Genomic DNA, 21,098 nt, shown 5'->3' on the forward strand with positions numbered 1-21,098 from the left:
AGTGTTTATTTTGGTTCTGAAAATGAATGCCCCCTTCTCTCTCCACCTTTGTAGAAGTGGTAGGAAGAAGTTCTTTGACAGGTAAGCTCTGTTGAGGCCCCTGCTGACCCACCTCCTTTCTTATTACACAAAAACATCTGTAGACTGAGAGGAAGATCAAGGTTGCAGACCCTCTCAGACTAACTTCCTTCACATGTAGCATCTCTTAGCAGAGGGACTGATGTACTTCCCCAGGGCCAGCTGCCAAGGCCCACGTCTTCCCTTATGCAGGAGGAGCCGACACATGCCAATTGGCCGTGTGTCCCCTAGCCTGTCTTGTTTCCCTCCTGCTCCTCATCGCTTCCACTGTCATCATTTGTAGCTTCTGCTAGTCCCACGGCCACCAGTTGTTGCAAGTCTTGAATAGACAGACAGATCTTCACTGTGTGACTGGAACAGCTTTCAACACCTTCATTGTATACTTCCTCAAATAAAAATGGGCTCACAACTTGCTGCATACACAACTTGCTTCACGTTTCTCTGAGCTGTTCTGAGCTGGTGAGGGCTCAGAAGGGAGTGAGAAACATGTTCGTGGGAACCAGAAGAAGGGGGATCCTTGTTGTATGGTGACAGAAACTTAGTGGAATTACGTTCCGCAGTTATGAGTTTGTCAGGAGGTCCAAACCCTACAAAATCATGAATTAAGTCACATACTTCAGATCTTACAGATGGAAGCAATCTCTTGTTTTATTCCACAGACTCCACCATGCCAGTCAGCAAGTTGGATGTTAAATTGCCTCCCGAATTCCAGGATCGTTTGTTCATTGTCATTTTCAGTAGGAGCAAGTAACATCTTGAAAACTCGCCTCAGCCCTTCATGCTGTGCTTACCCCTGAATCAAGAAGCTAAACCAAAACCAAACCCACTGCTGTCGAGTCGATTCCGACTCATAGCAACCCTATATGACAGTAGAACTGCCCCATAGAGTTTCCAAGGAGCACCTGGTGGATTTGAACTGCTGACCTCTTGGTTAGCAGCTGTAGCACTTAACCACTACGCCACCAGGCTGTCCAAATCAAGAGCCTGTAATAGATAAACAGATGGCATTGCGATGTGAACAGATGACTGATGGTGGGAGAACTGAGTAACTGTTGGAGGATGTCTGGCTGTGTTATCAAGAATAATAAAAGTTTTGAAGTCTGTTTCTTCTTGCAGAAATTTTTAAATATAGCTCAAGAATCGTTAGCTAGAAGACAATATCTGCCAAGTCATCCAGCCTGTCTCCCTGAAGCAAACACGGGACAGTTTACACAGTGCCTTTTACATTTTTTTTTTTTTAATTTTTATTGTGCTGTAAGTGAAAGTTTACAAATCAAGTTGTCTGTCACATATAAGTTTATATACACCTTACTCCATACTCCCACTTACTCTCCCCCTAATGAGTCAGCCCGCTCCCTCCTTCCAGTCTCTCCTTTCGTGACAATTTTGCCAGTTTCTAACCCTCTCTACCCTCCTATCTCCCCTCCAGACAGGAGATGCCAACACAGTCTCACACCTGATAAAAGTAGCTCACTCTTCATCAGCATCTCTCTCCAACCCATTGTCCAGTCCCTTCCATGTCTGATGAGTTGTCTTCGGGGATGGTTCCTGTCCTGGGCCAACAGAAGGCTTGGGGACCATGACCACCGGGATTCCTCTAGTCTCAGACCATTAAGTCTGGTCTTTTTATGAGAATTTGGGGTCTGCATCCCACTGATCTCCTGCTCCCTCAGGGGTTCTCTGTTGTGTTCCCTGTCAGGGCAGTCATCGGTTGTGGCCAGGCACCATCTAGTTCTTCTGGTCTCAGGATGATGTAAGTCTCTGGTTCATGTGGCCCCTTCTGTCTCTTGGTCTCATAGGTATTGTATTGTGTGACCATGGTGTTCTTCATTCTCCTTTGATCCAGGTGGGTTGAGACCGATTGATGCATCTTAGATGGCTGCTTACACAGTGCCTTTTAAAGATACCAGTTTGACAAAGCCACAAACCAGCAGTAAACTGGTTTCATCTGCAGGTCTTTGATGGCGCTAGAGCCAAGCATTACGAAGCACATAATCTTTTCTTTGGGTTGTAGGTCCTTGAAGACATATATTTCCTTGGTACACCGCGGTATGTAGCCTGAAACAGTACATCAGTAACATGCATTTTTTAAAACTCAGGTTTACTGAGATATGATTTACATACAGTAAAATTCACCCTTCTTTGGTGGGTTTTGGCAAATATATACAGTTACGTCACCAACACAATCGAGATATGCTGCATTTTCGTCACCTCCAAAAGTCTCTGGTACACCTTTGCAGTCAATCCCGAGCCCAACCCCTGACAGCCATTGATCTGATTTCTACCCCTATCTGAGTAATCTAGCGCTGTATAACAGAAATACCACAAGTGGGTGGCTTTAACAAACATAAGTTTATTTTTGTCACAGTCCAGGAGGCTAGAAGTCTGAATTCAGGGTGATGGCTCCAGGGGAAGACTTTCCTTCTCTGTCAGCTCTGGAGGAATGTCCTTGTCATCAGTCTTCCCTTGGTCTAGGAGCTTCTCAGCACAGGAATCTCAGGTCCAAAGGATGCGCTCTGCTCCCAGTGCTGCTTTCTTTTTGGTATGAGGTCCCCCCTGTCTCTCTGCTTCTCTCTTTTATAACTCAAAAGAGATTGGCTTAAGACACTACCTAATCTTGTAGATCTCATCAATATGACTGCCACTAATCCATCTCTGGTTTTTTTAGGTTTTAATCCATCTCATTACATCATAGTGATAGGATTTACAACACATAGGTAAATCACATCAGATGACAAAATGGTAGACAGTCATACAATACTGGAAATCATGACCTAGCCAAGTTGGCAGGTATTTTGGGGGGACACAGTTCAATCCATAATGGCCCCTAAAGCTTTGCCTTTTCTAGAATGTAGCCTTTTGTCTCTGACTTCTTTCACCTAACATGATGCTTTCGAGATTCATCCATGTTGTGCCGCCACAGGCATTTTACAAAGCTTATTATGGAATAATTCCTATGTATAAAAGGCAAATGGCATAATGAACCCTCCTCCCCCAAGTGCCTGTCGCCCAACTTCAACACTGATCAACTCATGGTCCGTCTTATTTCATTTATAACCCCCTCCCAATTATGTTGAAGCAAATCCCCAATATATTTAATATGTAAAATTTTTTTAATATATTTTATTTTTTGGTTGTTGAGAATAGACACAACAAAACATACACCAACTCAACAGTTTCCACCTGTACTGTTTAGTGACATCGATTACATTTCTTCGAATCGTGCGACCATGCTCATCCTTCTTTTGAGTTGTTCCTCCCCTACTAACATAAACTCTGCCCCTAAGCTTCCTATCTAATCTTTTGTTGTCAATTTGATCTCATACAGAAACCAAAAACCAAACCCAAACCCACCGCCGTTGAGTCAATTCCAACTCATAGCGACCCTATAGGACAGAGTAGGACTACCCCGTAGAGTTTCCAAGGAGCACCTGGTGGATTCAAACAGCTGACCTTTTGGTTAGCAGCCGTCACACTTAACCACTACGCCACCAGGGTTTCCATCTCATACGGATAGTTCTTAAAAGAGCATAATGTTCATGGCAGGCCTTTTTTACTAGTTAGGCTAAACTATTGTTCAGTTTTAAGGTGACTTCAGGGGATATTTGTGATTCAAATTTTAAAGGTTATCTTACAGCAGTAATTTCAGGGGTTCATCCAGCCTCCATGACTCCAGAAAGTCTGGAGTCCATGAGAATTTTAAATTATTATTGTATTTTAGATGAAGGTTCACAAGTGGATTAGTTTCTCTTCCAACAATTAATACACATATTGTTTTGTGATATTGGTTGCCAACCCCAGGACATGTCAACACTCTCCCCTTCCTGACCTTGGGTTACCAGTTACCAGCTTTCCTGTCCCCTTCTGCCTTCTCGTCCCTGCCCCTGGGCTGGTGTGTCCATTTAACCTTATTTTGTTTTATGGGCCTGTCTAATCTTCGGCTGGGAAACCCTGGTGGTGTAGTGGTTAAGAGTTTGGCTGCTAACCAAAAGGTCGGCAGTTCGAATCCGCCAGGTGCTCCTTGGGAACCCTGTGGGGCAGTTCTGCTCTGTCCTGTAGGGTTGCTATGAGTCAGAATCAACTCAACGGCAGTGAGTGGTGATGGGTGAATCTTTGGCTGAAGAGTAAATCTCTGGAGTGACTTCAATAACGAGCTAAAGGGTGTCTGGGCGCATACTCCAGGGGTTTCTGCAGTCTCTGTCAGACCAGTAAGTCTGGTCTTTTTTTGTGAGTTAGAATTTTGTTCTACGTTTTTCACCAGCTCTGGAGAATTTCGAATTCTGGTCTACATTTTTCCCCTTTTGGTCAGAATTCTTCTATGGAATCTTTTTCCTATGGAATCTTTGGCCAAAATGTTCAGTAATGGTAGACGGGCATCATCCAGTTCTTCTGGTCTCATGGCAAAGGAGGGAGTTGTTCATGGAGGCAGTTAGTCACGCATTCCATATCCTCCTCCTATTCCTTGCTTTCCTTCTTCCTCTATTGCTCCAGGTGAATAGAGACCAACTGTTGTGCCTTGGATGGCCGCTTGCAAGCTTTTAAGACCCCAGGCACTATGCAACAAACTAGAACCAAACCAAAACCAAACCCAGTGCTGTCGAGTGGATTCCGACTCATAGCGACCCTACAGGACAGAGTAGAACTGTCCCATAGTGTTTCTAAGGAGCGCCTGGCGGATTTGAAATGCTGCTGACCCTTTGGTTAGCAGCCGTAGCACTTAACCACTATGCCACCAGAGTTTCCCAAACTAGAATAGAAGCATGTTATATTAGGCCAATTAACTGGGGTGTCCTATGAAACCATGACCCTGAACCTCCAAAGCAAGGAACCAAATTCTACGAGGTATTTGGTTGTACATAAGCAGCCTCATCTGTAAACATTTTGGTGTATATCTAAAAGGACTTTTTTTCCCCCCTAAACAAACAAAAAAATGCCATCCTAAATGATTCCTAAGTTTTCATTTCAGGTAAAACTTTTCTGGTAAAACTACTTCATAGTAGACGGTGTGTCCTTTCCATCGCAAAACATTGTTAGCTGCTCTCTAACTATCCCGATTCATGGTGAACACACACACACACACACACACACACACACACACACACACACACACACGATCAATCGGACCACTGTGATCCGTAGGGTTTTCACTGGCTGATTTTTAGTAGATCGTCAGGCCTTTCTTCCTAGTCCCTCTTAACCTGGAAGCTTCAGCATCACAGCAACGCACAAGCCTCCACTGACACGCGGTGGCGGTTGTCCACGAGGTGCACTGGCCGGCAATCGAACCGGGTCTCTGCATGGAAAGCGAGAACTCTACCACTGCCCCCCCCATAACATGAAGAGGCACATAGTGTCTACGACTCCGAGATTTTGAGGCTCCGCCCTGAGCAGTCGCCTCGCAGAGCACAGGAAGCACCCCGACCCAGCTCGAGAGCCTTATAACCACGCCTCAGCATAGCGGGACGGGATCCCAAGGCGACCGGCAGGTGCCAGGGCAGGCGGTGCGCGTGCGCGTAGAGGCGCCCCTCGGCTGCCGTAGTTCGCCTTTCCACGTGGGCGCCCTGTTGTCATGGCGGCCGTGCGAAAGCCGGTGCTACTCGGTCTTCGAGACGCGGCAGTGCACGGCTGCCCCTCGGGACCGGCTGCCTGGACCACTAGCAAGCTGGGCGGTGTCCCGGTGAGTGTGGGGTGCTGGTGAGGGGCTCGAGGGGAGGGAGTGGACGAAGCCCCGGGGCAGGGCCTGGGTCTGAGCGCTCCCCCCACCCTCAGGACGCCCCGCCAACCGTGGCAGCTCCGCGGCCGGTGTGCGGGCGCTGCGGACAGCTGCTCGCCCTGGCAGTGCAAGTGTACTGCCCGCTGGAAGGTTCCCCGTTCCATCGGCTGCTGCACGTGTTCGCCTGCGTCCGCCCCGATTGCGACGGCGGCGGCAGGTAGGCGTGGAACTCCCAGGGGGCTCTGCGGGGTCCTGCGATGGTGCTCTCAACGGGCGGGAGCGGGAGGCGGTGCACCCGGGCGAGTGGGGCGGAGGGCTGCGTGTTGGGGGTGCAGTCCTCACAGCGGACTGTTGTCCCCCGAAGCTGGAAGGTGTTCCGCTCGGAGTGCCTGCAGATATGGGAGAAAGAGGCGCAGGACGCTCAGGTAAGGCGGTCGTGATTAGCGTGTTATGTTTTGCTGTATATTGAGGATATTTTCTGGAATTTCGTTTAAGACATAAATTTCTTTTAAGTGTGCTCTTTGAAGACGAGAGAAAGATGTGGCAGTCAGTTTCCAAAAAGATTACAGCTTTGGAATCCCAGTGAGGCAGTTCTACTCAGTTCTATAGGGTCTCCTCGACGGCAGTGGGTTTTGATTGGTTCTTTGGAATACATTAGAATGGTTTGTGCTCTTTTATTTTCTGAAGATTTTGTGAGTTATTGCTTTTAATTTACACTGAAATACATAGTTTGTTTACTGTTTTTTTTCTGCTTGGAGAAAGGTACTACGTATGTATTTGTAATATGCTTGTTATGATGTGTGTGTATATAACAAACGTTTAATGAAATGAAATTTGAACTTATTGATTGAAAAGTCAGGCAAGTTGGTAGCTACTAAACAAAATTCAACCTCCCTCTGCATGTAAATGTTTATATGCACGCATATACGTATATATCTATATACACACACGTATGTGTATACATATCAATAGTTCTTACCATGGTGCCAGGCATAGTACTAGCAATACTAAAAATAAAAAGATGAAGATGGTGGTGTCTGCCTGTAAGTGTCACGATTCAGTTGCAGATAATAGAAAAACATTTTGACTCCTTTAAAAGCTAAGAGAGATTCAATACAGAAAACAAAAAAAAAATACAGGAAGTTAGATTTTTACTAACTTATTGAATCGGCTGGAGGAGGCAACTCCAGGTGTGACCTCCGGAACCACACCCCGGAACTAGCCTGTCAGGGAGCTGTAATGCTACCTCTCCTGCAGTTAGGAAGCTTAGGTGTGGTCTAGTGAACTGGGAGCTGCTCTTGACAGGACCGTTGGCTCTGTCTGTACCCACAGACTGGCTGCCTTTTGCTTCATGGCCTGTCTCCCCACTTCACTCTGCCCCAAGTTTGTCTTCCTCTAGTGGACCTGATTGGCATGCCCCTGATTGTGTCTGGAACCCTGGCTGCTAAAGAGTCTGGGACAAGTAGCTCTTCCCTTCCAGCCTCTGCAATACATGAAATACAAGAGGAGTTTGGAATAGATGGTTGGTTGAAGAAACCACATTACTACATCCGCCACACTGCCCCTGAAAAGGAAAGACAAGTATTTAAGTCACCTCTGCATGCTTTTGAATAGATGGGGTCCAGGATGGTGAATCAGAGTATGCCAGAGGAGAAGGGGCTGGTGGTGTGAAGGCTCCCTGAGGAAGGTGAAGGGATGAGTGGCTGAGGCCAAGGGAATAAATGAAATTATTCAAGTGTGCTTGGCCCTCATTCATTGGATGTTCTCCCAGAAACAGGAAGATAGCCTCGCAACTGAGGACTGGTGTGACGGTGCAGATGACTGGGGAAATGATGGTGAGGAGGTGCCTCCACCACAGGTTGTTTCGGATTTTGGAAACAGCTCTAACAGTGCCAAACACATAGACTGGTCAGCTCAGCTCCGAGACCTCAGCCTGCAGGATGCTGTCCCGGTTGCTGCTCATCCCACACCTCCTGGGGAACAGCTGCCCTTACATGAGGTGCCACAGTTCCTGCCCTACTACATCAGTGTCGTGGATGAGGATGATTACGGGGACTTTGTCAACCTAGATCATGCCCACAGCCTCCTGAGGGAGTATCAGCAGAGAGAAGGAATTGACATGGAACAGTTGCTTTCACAAAGGTGAGAATGTGTCACTGAGGCTGAGGGATGACGTGGGCAGAAATCTACCCCAGTAGGTACCCTTTGGTTTTACCCCAGTATGCGGTGAATCTTTTTCAGGCAGGACTTGTTGGGGCCGGGGGAAGCATTCTGCTTCACTTCTCTTGGATGAGCAAGGAGAGAGAGAAAAGGGGAACTCCTTATCAGCCCCCCTTGAGTGAGCTTGGAAGTATTTTCCTCTATTTATAGTGCCCTGAAGAAGATGAACAGATGGGGAAGTCAGGGATGCTAAATGGCTATAGAAGATACATTTATTAGCTCCTTTTATTTTCTTTTTATAAGTGTTTTTGTAGCAGAAACTGGTGAGTTAGGAAAATGCCACTCTTGGCTGTGCTTTGAGACTGGCCCATGACCTGGCAGTCCAGGCTTGAGGTCAGGCTAACATCGACTCTCCCAGAGCCTCACTTCTCAGATGGGAGTAATAATGGTGTCTTTGTTGTTTACCTCATCAGATGGTTCTGAGAGTGAAAAGGGAGAATAGGCCTTGAAAGCCTTTATAAACCAAAGTACTGGTAAGAAGGAAGGGTGGTCATTTTTACTCTTACGGTACTGGTGGTCCCTGATTTAGAACGGGGTTCTGTTACAGCAACTCCATCCTAAGTTGAATACCTCTCTTTTTTTTTAGTTTTCATCGTTACTGCCTTTTATTGTTAGTGTCTTTATAAATTTGATCTATATTTGTCTTTGGGGGTTGGAAACATATAAACTTGCAAATGTATTTTAATACATACATACATAAAAAAATATACAAATCTTAAATTTACTCCAATGGTGAAGAACAGTTGGAGGATGTTGTCATTTTGTCAGTTGTGGCAATAGCTCCACTTGTGGAAGGTTCTGGATCATCTGGATTATCTCTGGGAATGGGAATGGCGTTTCTAGTCAGAAAGTTAGCGAGGGTTGTCATATGGTCCTTTGCTTTTTTTCTTCATGTATTTTGCAGTAACATCTCACTGCATCCTGAATGTGCCTATCGGCTTTAGCCAAGTAATCAGCATTGGGGTCCATGTTTTCAAGCAACTGAAGCCCCTGATTTAGTTTAGAAAACTACACCTATACAACAGTGTTTTGAACAGCAAATCATAAAATCGAGTATCTGTGAGTGAACATGTGAGAATGACCTCAGCAGGTCACGTGCTGCAACATTGTATGTGGTACATATTACTAAGGATAAGATGTTTAAAAAAAAAAAAAAAATGGACAGCCATCAGCGTGGTTTGTTGTAACTGGAATATGCTGTGGGTTGAGGACTACCCACGATAGCATTATAACAAGATATTTGGAGAGATTACCTGGCTCTTTACCAGGGTTGTTTCATTTGCAGTCTTTTTTAGAGTAATGTTAACAGAGAGTGCATGAAGATGTGTTGGTGTTTGAAAATAATGTATAATGGAGAGAGAAAAAACATTTGGTGTAATGACTTTTTAAATTGCACATAATTACCCCAGCATTGAAAACGGCTGGGGAGCAGGGCTTGGGAGAAGGGTTGGGTAGGAAGCTGCCGTTTTCCCTTACAAGCTATTAAATTTTTCTCAGGTTTAACTTGTGTGTGGGCATGACTTTGATCATTTTTTTCCTAACAAAGATGTCTTGTTTACTCTTCTGAATACTGTAATTCTTGGATATAAACAGAAGGTTTTCTGCTTCCCTCAGTCTTCCTAGTGATGGTGATGAGAAATATGAGAAGACCGTAATTAAAAGTGGCGATAAGATGTTTTACAAATTCATGAAGAGAATTGCAGCTTGCCAGGAACAGATTTTGAGGTAAAGGAGGCATGTTTTCTTTTATTCCATTTCCTGAGTGTGCAAGCAGTACCCTTTAGCTGGGAAAACACTAAATGAGGAAAATATAACGAGAAAAGCAACATTCCCACAACCAAGGGAAAAACTACCGTGAAGAACTTAGTGTATTAACTTCACGTATTTTTTGTGCGTTTACATGCATGTGGGTGTGTAGGTATGTATGTTTTTAAAGAGCATAATTGGGAATCATACAGTATAATTTTTTGCTTTTCACTAAGTATTCATTCGTATTGAGAATTTTTTTATACTCAAATTTCTTTGAAAAATTTTCTTTTTTTCTGCTTTTTTTAAAACTTGAATTTCGAATAGGTAATAAATTCTTGAGGTTCAAAAATGTAAAATATGTTTATGTGTATGTATGTATACGTATAAATATAACGAAGTATTCTACCCCAGCTGTCCTCCCTCTGCTCAGGTAACCACTGTTCCCAGTTTCATACGTCTTTTCGGAGGTGTTTTATGCATGTACCAGCAAATATGGTTGTATCTACTTACTCCCCGCTTTTTTACACAAAAGGAAGATTCTAGACACACTCTGTATTCTTCTTTTTAAACTCCACACTGTATCTTAGAGTACTGTATCTTTTCAATACATCGAGAGCTTTCTAGTATTATATCTCTTGTGCATGTGTGTGTGTCATCTGTTTAACGCATTTCCCTGTTAATGGACATTTAAGGTCATTTCCAAACTTCTGCAATTACAAATAATGCTGATGGATAATCTTGAACCTCTTTCATGTGTGCCGCTGCATCTGTAGGATATGGTCCTGAAATGGTATAGTCAGAATAAAGGATATATGCGATTGTAATTTTGATTGATAGCATCAGATTGACCCCCTTAGGGGTTGTACCAACTTTAATCCCTACTGTCGATGAGTGAGTGCCTCTTTTCCCACAGCCTTGTTAATAGCGTGGGTTTCATACTTTTGTATTTGTGCTCGTTCAAGGTGAAAAGGAACATCTTCGTATAATTTTACTTTACTTTTTTCTTACAAGCATCTTTTCCTATGTTTAAAAACCATTTCTATTTATTCATATGCTTTACCCATTTTTCCACAAGTTCTAGATTCTTATTTCAACTTTTAGGAACTCTTTATATTAGGGATTATATTGATTGCTCTTTATTGCAGTTAATTTACTTGTTGTTTGATTTGCTTATGAATGTATCATTATGTATTTAATTGCTCCCATCTAATTTGTTTCAGTTTTGCAGTTTTAATGCTACATTAACGAGCCCTTGTGGCACAATGGTTAAGCGCTCTGCTACTAACTGAAAGGTTGGTAGTACAAGCCTGCTAATGGCTCCTCAGGAGAAAACTCCTGGCAATCTGTTCCCATGAATATTACAGCCTAGGCAGCCCTATAGAGCTGTTTTACTCTGTCACATGGGGTCACTGTGAGTTGGAATTGACCCGATGGCACACAACAGCAAGGATGCTGCATTACGCATGCTCTCCATAAATCTTAGAATTTGTTATGATTTTCCCATGATCTAGTTCCAGAAGTGAAATTGTAAATCAAAGGTCCAAAGTTTAAAAGTTCTCAGTGTGTATTATTTGACTAGTTTTTACTAACTGGTACAAAGCCAGATTTTATGAACATGATTAAGCCCTGATTTCTGCATCCTAGATGACACCTAAATAAATTGGTGAAAATCCAATTCATTTTGTTTCCCCCGTTTTAATTAGGTGTGTCAGCTAGAAATCTCATAGCATGCGTGTCCTCATGAAAACATGTCCAAATCATGATACTTTCAGCAGAATTTTCAGCCTTAGCAAACACTGTCTAAGCATGTGGCACGTTAAAGGCAGCAGTTCTCAGCTGGAGACCACCCTCTGGGGTGAACTTCTTCACCCATGAGAATCAGTGCCCCCAGTGAGCCGCTGCTCCTGAAGGGCTGAGTCACCGTGTGCTGGGGCAGGAGCAGGGTGGTGCGGAGCTGGAATGAGCAATCCTGTCCTCATGGCACCAACTGCACAAACCAGTCCAGGAAGACTAAGATCACCCACCTCTGATGCCAGATTGTGTGGTGGATACCCAAACCTGCTCCACATGCCAACTGCATTGTTTAGAAATCTTAGTTTTCCTTCCCTGGCCAGTTCAGACCCTGACTGTCCACATAACCTTCTATCATCCCTAGCCACCTGGGGCTAGGTCAGTGGGTACCAGCTATAGGCTTGGGGGTTGTACTGCAGTGGGTTTCTCTTATGCATGGCCTTTCTGGCCTTGCGTTTATAGTTTTGCCTCAGATGATTGGCTGGGCCACAGTCTTACAAGGGATTGGTCGATTCCTATGCAAACAGGGTACATAAAACTCACCAATAAGGATTCAGTGGACTTGCAGGGATTCGTAGGCTTGTGGCCCCAGCTTCGAGAGCCATGCATTGAAATTGAATATGAGGCCCAATCCCACAGAGGTTGAGGGGAACCTCAGTACCATCAAGAAGAGTTTGGAGTAGGGTGGATTCTTTGGACCCGGGCCCCTGGCTGAGAACCTCCTAGATCCAGAAGAGAGAGGTATAACACTGAAGACAGTGAGAAGCGGCAGCAAACATAGCAGAGCCCAGCAGCAGAGAAATGGCAGCAGCAGTACAAACAGTGGGAACCAGGAGACTGGTGTGAGATGGTGTGATGGGCTTGCTGGCCCACAGAAAGAGAGAGACAACTGCAGTGGGCTTGCTGGCCCACAAGGAGAGAGAGCTGAGCACCTACAGGTGGGAGGATTGCTGTCAGAGTGGTGTGCCCCTGGGCACTTGTCAGTGGAGCTAAAAGAGCTGTATCACTTGCATGGGCAGGGCAGAGGCCTGGGAAAGCCCAGCAGTAGAGACAAGGCCTAGTAGGAGAGGTGAGGCCCAATGGCCAAGAGAAGGGCTGCTGGCTGGCTGGCTCGGCCGAGAGAAGGGCCTGCCTCCAGCACAGCCGAGAAGAAGCAGAGAGTTGTCTTGGTTGGAAGCAGTCCTGACTGACAGAGGAGGCTTGCTGGAAGAGCGGAATGTTCTAGGTACTTGTTGGAAGAGCTAAAAGAGCTGTGACACTTGCCCGAGCAGGGCAGAGACCCAGGAAGGGCTAGTGTCAGAGATAAGGCCCAGCAGCAGAGACAAGACCCAGTGAGGTCCAGTGGCCAAGAGAAAGGCCTCCGGCTAACACGGCCAAGAGAAAAAGCTGAGAGCAGTTTTGGTTAGAAGCCGTGCTGATTGACCAACTGTATCTTGTCTTCTCAGTTGTATCACCTTCCAAGTTGATCCTGATCCCAAGTTGTAGCCTATAACTTCCCTAATAAACCACATAATCGTGAGTACGGTCTGTGAGTTTTGCATGGCCAATGCAAGGAGTTATTGAAGTCAGCTAAGAAGTGGGGAGGACAGCTCGTGTCTGAAATGGACAAAAAGGTGGAGAGTAGAGGTATGTCTGACCTCCATCTGTTAGGAACCAGCTTTATGCTGTTTGTGTCACTTCTATTAGGTCTCTAGGGTATATACTAGTGAGTGGAATTGTTGGATCCTAAGGTAATTCTGTTTTTTGAGGAAGTACCGTAATGTTTTCCATAGTAATTGTACCATTCTACAGTCCCACCAGCAATGGATAAGGGTTCCAGTCTCTCCACATCCTCCCTAAGGTTTATTGTTATCTTTTTTTTTTTTTTTCTTTAATCAATGCCATTTCAGCCATTGTGGTTTTCATGGTATCTCATCATGGTTTTCACTTACTGACTCGATGGCACTGGGTTTTTTTTTTTTTAATGGTTAATGATCTTGAGGATCTTTTCATGTGTTTATTGGCTGCTAGAATGTCCTTTTTGGTGAAGTGTCTGTTCATGTCCTTTGCCCATTTTTTAATTGGGTTTGTCTTTTTGTTACTAAGTTGTTGACGTTTTCTATATATTTTAGAGATTAGACCCTTATTGTTGTTGTTGTTGTTAGGTGCCGTTGAGTCGGTTCCGACTCACAGTGACCCTGTGCACAGGAGAACGAAACACTGCCTGGTCCTGCACAATCCTTACAATTGTTGTTATGCTTGAGCTCATTGTTGCAGCCACTGTGTCAATCCACCTCATTGAGGGTCTTCCTCTTTTCCCCTGACCCTGTACTCAGCCAAGCATGATGTCTTTCTCCAGGGACAGATCCCTCCTGACAACTTGTCCAAAGTATGTAAGACACAGTCTTGCCATCCTTGCCTCTAAGGAGCATTCTGGCTGCACTTCTTCCGAGACAGATTTGTTCGTCCTTTTGGCAGTCCATGGTATATTCAATAGTCTTCGCCAACACCACAATTCAAAGGCATCAACTCTTCTTTGGTCTTCCTTATTCATTGTCCAGCTTTCACATGCATATGATGTGAATGAAAATACCATGGCTTGGGTCAGGCGCACCTTAGTCTTCAGGGTGACATCTTTGTTCTTCAACACTTTGAAGAGGTCCCTTGCAGCAGATTTGCCCAATGCAATGTGTCTTTTGATTTCTTGACTGCTGCTTCCATGGCTGTTGATTGTGGATCCAAGTAAAATGAAATCCTTGACAACGTCAATCTTTTCTCCATTTACCATGATGTTGCTCATTGGTCCAGTCGTGAGGATTTTTGTTTTCTTTATGTTGAGGTGTAATACATACTGAAGGCTGTGGCCTTTGATCTTCGTTAGTAAGTGCTTCAAGACCTCTTCACTTTCAGCAAGCAAGGTTGTGTTATCTGCATAACGCAGGTTGTTAACGAGTCTTCCCCCAATCCTGATGCCCCGTTCTTCATATAGTCCAGCTTCTCGGATTATTTGTTCAGCATACAGATTGAATAGGTATGGTGAAAGACTACAACTTCGGCGCACACCGTTCCTGACTTTAAACCAATCAGTATCCCCTTGTTCTGTCCGAACAGCTACCTCTTGATCTGTGTAAAAGTTCCTCATGAGCACAATTAAGTGTTCTGGAATTCCCATTCTTCTCAATGTTATCCATAATTTGTTATGATCCACACAGTCGAATGCCTTTGCACAGTCAGTAAAACACAGGTAAACATCCTTCTGGTATTCTCTGCTTTCAGCCAGGATCCATCTGACATCAGCAATGATATCCCTTGTTCCACGTCCTCTTCCGAAACCGGCCTGAATTTCTGGCAGTTCCCTGTCAATATACTGCTGCACCCGTTTTTGAATGATCTTTAGCAAAATTTTGCTTGCGTGTGATTTTAACAATATTGTTCTATAATTTCCACATTCGGTTGGATCACCTTCCTTGGGAATAGGGATAAATATGGATCTCTTCCAGTCAGTTGGCCAGGAAGCTGTCTTCCATATCTCTTGGCATAGACGAGTGAACACCTCCAGCACTGCATCTATTTGTTGAAACATCTCAACTGATACTCCATCAATTCCTGGAGCCTTGTTTTTTGCCAGTGCCTTCAGAGCAACTTGGACTTCTTCCTTCAGCACCGTCATTTCCTGATCATATGCCATCTCTTGAAATGGTTGAATATCGACTAATTCTTTTTGGTATAATGACTCTGTGTATTCCTTCCATCTTCTTTTGATGCTTCCTGCATTGTTTAATATTTTCCCCATGGAATCCTTCACTATTGCAATTCGAGGCTTGAATTTTTTCTTCAGTTCTTTCAGCTTGAGAAACGCCAAGCGTGTTCTTCCCTTTTGGTTTTCCATCTCTAGCTCTTTGCGCATGTCATTATAGTACTTTACTTTGTCTTCTCGAGCTGCCCTTTGAAATCTTCTGTTCAGTTCTTTTACTTCATCAATTCTTCCTTTTGCCTTAGCTGCTCGACGTTTGAGAGCTAGTTTCAGAGTCTCCTCTAACATCCACCTTGGTCTTTTCTTTCTTTCCTGTCTTTTCAGTGACCTCTTGCTTTCTTCATGGATGATGTCCTTGATGTCATTCCACAACTCGTCTGGTCTTCCGTCACTAGCGTTCAATGCGTCAAATCTATTCTTCAGATGGTCTCTAAATTCAGGTGGGATATACTCAAGGTCATATTTTGGCTCTCCTGGACTTGCTTTGATTTTCTTCAGTTTCAGTTTGAACTTGCATATGAGCAATTGATGGTCTGTTCCACAGTCGGCCCCTGGCCTTGTTCTGACTGATGATATCGAGCTTTTCCATCGTCTCTTTCCACAGATGTAGTCAATTTGAATTCTGTGTGTTCCATCTGGCGAGGTTCGTGTGTATAGTCGCCGTTTATGTTGGTGAAAGAAGGTATTCGCAATGAAGAACTCGTTGGTCTTGCAAAATTCTGTCATTCGATCTCCGCCATTGTTTCTGTCACCAAGGCCATATTTTCCAACTACTGATCCTTCTTCTTTGTTTCCAACTTTTGCATTAAGTCACCAGTAATTATCAATGCATCTTGATTGCATGTTCAATCAATTTCAGACTGGAGCAGCTGATAAAAACCTTCTATTTCTTCATCTTTGGCCCTAGTGGTTGGTGCATAAATTTGAATAATAGTCGTATTAACTGATCTTCCTTGTAGGCGTATGGGTATTATCCTATCACTGACAGCGTTGTACTTCAGGATAGATCTTGAAACGTTCTTTTTGATGATGAATGCAACACCATTCCTCTTCAAGTTGTCATTCCCGGCATAGTAGACTATATGATTGTCCGATTCAAAATGGCCAATACCAGTCAGTTTCAGCTCACTAATGCCTAGGATATCGATGTTTATGCATTCCATTTCATTTTTAACTATTCCCAATTTTCCTGGATTCATACTTTGTACATTCCAGGTTCCGATTATTAATGGATGTTTGCAGCTGTTTCTTCTCATTTGGAGTCGTGCCACATCAGCAGATGAAAGTCCCGGAAACTTTACTCCATCCATGTCATTAAGGTCGACTCTACTCTGAGGAGGCAGCTCTTCCCCAGTCATCTTTTGAGCACCTTCCAACCTGGGGGGCTCATCTTCCAGCACTATATCAGGCAGTGTTCCACTGCTATTCAAAAGTTTTTCACTGGCTAATGCTTTTCAGAAGTAGACTGCCAGGTCCTTCTTCCTAGTCTATCTTAGTCTGGAAGCTCAGCTGAAACCTGTGCTCTGTGGGTGACCCTGCTGGTATCTGAATACCGGTGGCATAGCTTCCAGCATCACAGCAACACACAAGCCCCCACAGTACGACAAACTGACAGACACGTGGGGGAGACCCTTATTAGTTATGTTATTTCTGAAGGTCTTTTTCCAGTCTGTAGGTTGTCTTTTGATAAAGTCTTTTGATGAGCGTAAATGTTTAGTTTTTATGAGATCGCAGTTATCTGATTTGTCTTCTGCTGTTCATGCATTTGTAGTTATGTTTTTTACCCTATTTTTATAACAAATTAGGCTTTCTATATTTTTCTCCCAGGAACTTTATAGTCTTAAGTTTAACATATAGGTCTTGTATCTATTTTGAGTTAGTTTTGTGTATGGTACGAGGTATGGGTCCTATTCCATTTTTCTGCAAGTGAATATGCAGTTTTGGCACTGCCATTTATTAAAGAGAGTGTTTCTTCCCCATTGAGTGGATTTGACCTCTTGTCGAAAATCAGTTGTCCATAAGTAGGTGTATTTATTTTTTGCTTCCCAATTCTGTTCTGCTGGTGTTTGTGTCTATCCTTGAGCCAATACCAGGCTGTTTTGAATACAGTGGCTATATGGAATGTTTTGTGTGAAGCCTCTTACTGGGTTCTTCCTTTTCAGTAGTGCTTTGGCTATTCAGGGCCTCCTTCCTTTCAGTACAGAATGTTAGTGGGATCTGTATCCAATTGCCTTGTATCTGTAGACTGCTTTAGGTAGTACTGACATTTTCACTATATTCATTCTTCCAGCTTATGAGCATGGAAGATGCTTTGCTTTATGTAGCTCTTTTGTAGCCTCTTGTAGTAATGTTTTGTAGTTTTCTTTATATAAGTCTTTCATGTCCCTGGTTAAGTTAATTTCGTAGGTATTTTTCTATCGTTTTGGGGGCTATCGTAAATGATATTTTCTTGATTTCCTTTTCTGAATACTCCTTGTTAGTATAAAGGAACCCAACTGATTTTTGTGTGTAGATCTTGTACCCTACAACATAGCTGAATTCTTCTGTGTGATCCAGTAGATTTCTTGTGGAACCTTTAGGGTTTCGTATATATAGGATCATGTTATCGGCAAATAGAGATAGTTTTAGTCCTTCCTTTCCAATTTGGATACCTTTTATTTGTCTTTTTTGTCTTACTGCTCCGACTAGGACTTTCAATCCAATATTGATTGAGAGTGGTTCTAATGGGCATCCATGTCTGGTTCCTGTTCTCAAGGGAAAGGCTCTCAATCTTTCTTCATAGAGAATAATGTAGCCAACATTTCTCAATATAATTAAGGGCATATATGCAAAACCAACAGACAGTTGTATGCCCTTAATTATATTGAGAAATTTCCCTTCTAGTCCTATTTTATCAAGAAAAGGTGTTGGATTTTATCAAATACCGTTTTTTGCATAATTGATAAGATCATGTGATTCTTTTCCTTTGTTTTATTTATGTGGTAATTATATTGATTGATTTTTTTTTTTTTACTGTGGAACCACCCTTACATTCCTGGTATGAATCCTATTTGATGGTGGTATATGATTTTTTTATGTTGAATTCTGTTCACTCCAGTTTTGTTGAAAATTTTTGCATCTACATATTCATGAGGGATATTGGTCTGTAATTTTCTTTGTTTTGTGATGTTTTTGCCTGGTTTTGGTATCTGGGCGATGCTGGCTTCACTGAATAAGTTAGGGAGCATTCGTTCCTCTTCTGTGTTTTGGAAGCGTTTGAATAAAATTGGTGTCAACTCTTCTCCAAATGTTTGGGAAAATTCTCCACTGAAGCCATCTGGTCCTGCATGTTTTTTTTGTTGGAAGTTTTTTGATAACATCTTCAATCTTTTGTTTTATGGGCCTGTTTAGGTTTTCTACCTCTATTTGTTGGCAAAGAATATTGAATATACCACGGACTGGCGAAGAATGAACAAATCTGTCTTGGAAGACTACAGCCAGAATGTTCCTTAGAAGCACGGATGGTGAGACTTCGTCTCACATAATTTGGACGTGTTATGAGGAGGGATCAGTCCCTGGAGAAGGACATCATCCTTAGTAAAGTAGAGGGTCAGTGAAGGAGAGGAAGACCCTCAATGAGATGGATTGGCTTAGCGGCAAAAACGGGGCTCAAGCATAACAACGATTGTGAGGATGGCGGAGGATTGGGCAGTATTTTGTTCTGTTGTGCATAGGGTTACTATAAGTTGGATCCGACTCAGCGGCACCTAAGAACATCTCTGTTCGGGTTAGTTTAGGTAGGTGATATGTTTCTAGGAATTTGTCCATTTCATTCTTGTTGTTGTTAGGTGCCGTGGAGTCTATTCCAGCTCATAGCTACCCTACGTACAACAGAATGAAACACTGCCTGTACCTGTGCCATCATCCCAAGCATCCTCCTTTTTTGCTGACCCTTACAAAGCATGATGTCCTTCTCTAGGGAACTGGTTCCTCCTGATAAGATGTCCAAAGTGTGTGAGATGAAATCTCACCATCCTGCCTCTAAGGAGCATCCTGGCTGTACTTCCCAAAACAAACTTGTTTGTTCTTTGCCAACACCATAATTCAAAGGCATCAATTCTTTTCGGTCAATTCTTTTTCTGTCTTTTCCTTATTCATTTTCCAGCTTTTCCATGCATATGAGGCGATTGAAAACACCATGGCTTGAGTCAAGCGCACCTTAGTCCTTAAAGTGACATCTTTGCTTTTTAACACTTTAAAGATAGGTCTTCTGTAGCAGAACTGCCCAGTGCGATGTGTCTTTTGATTTCTTGACTGCTGCTTCCGTAGGCGTTGATAGTGGATCCAAGTAAAATGAAATCCTCGACAACTTCAGTTTTTTCTCCGTTTATTATGTTGTTGCTTATTGGTCCAGTCATGAGGCTTTTTGGTTTTTTTATGTTGAAGTGTAATCCATACTGAAGGCTGTAATCTTTGGTCTTCATCAGTAAGTGCTTTAAGTCCTCATTGCTTTCGGCAAGGAATGTTATGTTATTTGCATATTGCAGGTTGTTATTGAGTCTTTTTCCAGTCCTGATGTCTTAATTCTTTTTATAGTTGCGCTACTCAGATTATTTGCTCAGCATATAGACTGAGAAGTATGGTTAAAGGATACAACCCTGACACACAACTTTCCTAATATTAAACCGCACAGTATCCGCTTGTTCTGGTTTAATGACTGCCTCTTGATCTATGTACAGGTTCTCATGAGCACAATTAAGTGTTCTGGAATTCCCATTCTTCTCAATATTATCCATAATTTATTATGATTCACACAGTTGAATGCCTTTGCAATAAAGCACAGGTAAACATCTTTCTGGCCTTCCCTGCTTTCCGCCAAGATCTGACATCAGCAGTGGTAACCCTTGTTCCACATCCTGCTCTGAATCTGGTTTGAATTTCTGGCAGTTCCCTGTTGATGTGCCGCTACAGCTGTTTTTGAATTGTCTTTAGCAAAACTTTACTTGCGTGTGATATTAATGATATTGTTTGATAATTTCTGCATTCTGTTGGATCACCTTTCTTTGAATGGGCACAAATATGGATCTCATCCAGTCAGTTCGCCAGGTGTTTTCCAAATTTCTTGGCACAGATGAGTGAGCGCTTCTAGCGTTGCATCCATTTGTTGAAACATCAATTGATATGCCATAATTCCTGCATCCTTGTTTTTTACCAGTGGGGGAGAAAAAAAAAATTTTTTTTTTTTTTCACTGTAGCTTGGACTTCCTCCTTTAGTACCATTGGTTCTTGATCATATGCTACTTTCTGAAATGGTTGAACACCGACTAATTCTTTTTGATACAGTGACTGTATTCCTTCAGCCTTCTTTCGATGCTTCCTGCGTCATTCAGTATTTTACCTATAGAGTACTTCAGTATTGCAGTTCAAGGACTGAATTTTTTCTTCACTTCTTTCAGTTTGAGAAATGCTGAGCGTGTTCTTCCCTTTTTGTTCTGACTCCATGTCTTTGCACATTTCATTATAATAGTTTGTCTTCTCAAGCTGCCCTTTGAAATCTGCTGTTCAGCCTTTACTTCATTACTTCCATTTGCTTTAGCTACTCTATATTCAAGAGCAAGTTTCAGAGTCTCTTCTGACATCCATTTTGGTCTTTTCTTTCTTTCCTGTCTTTTTAATGATCTTTTGCTTTCTTCATGTCTGATGTCCTTGATGTCATCCCACAACTCATCTGGTGTCAGTCAATGGTATTCAGTTATTCTTGAGATTGTTTCTAAATCCTGGTGGAGTATTCTCAAGGTAGTATTTTGATTCTCGTGGACTTTTTAAAATTTTCTT

General features: G+C 43.1%; 1 protein-coding gene across 1 annotated transcript in view; it reads left to right on the forward strand.

The window, feature by feature from the left end:
• Positions 1-5,636: 5,636 nt before the first annotated feature.
• The window catches only part of PDCD2L (programmed cell death 2 like), a 33,956-nt gene continuing 18,494 nt past the window's right edge, over positions 5,637-21,098 (forward strand). Inside the window, exons 1-5 of the mRNA XM_049863721.1 lie at positions 5,637-5,755; positions 5,848-6,008; positions 6,156-6,216; positions 7,563-7,933; positions 9,626-9,736. Coding sequence (XP_049719678.1) covers positions 5,648-5,755; positions 5,848-6,008; positions 6,156-6,216; positions 7,563-7,933; positions 9,626-9,736 — 812 coding nt within the window. The 5' untranslated portion in view covers positions 5,637-5,647. The remainder of the gene's footprint in view (positions 5,756-5,847; positions 6,009-6,155; positions 6,217-7,562; positions 7,934-9,625; positions 9,737-21,098) is intronic.

This window comes from Elephas maximus, chromosome 21 (assembly GCF_024166365.1).
Source record: "Elephas maximus indicus isolate mEleMax1 chromosome 21, mEleMax1 primary haplotype, whole genome shotgun sequence".
NCBI lineage: Eukaryota > Metazoa > Chordata > Mammalia > Proboscidea > Elephantidae > Elephas > Elephas maximus.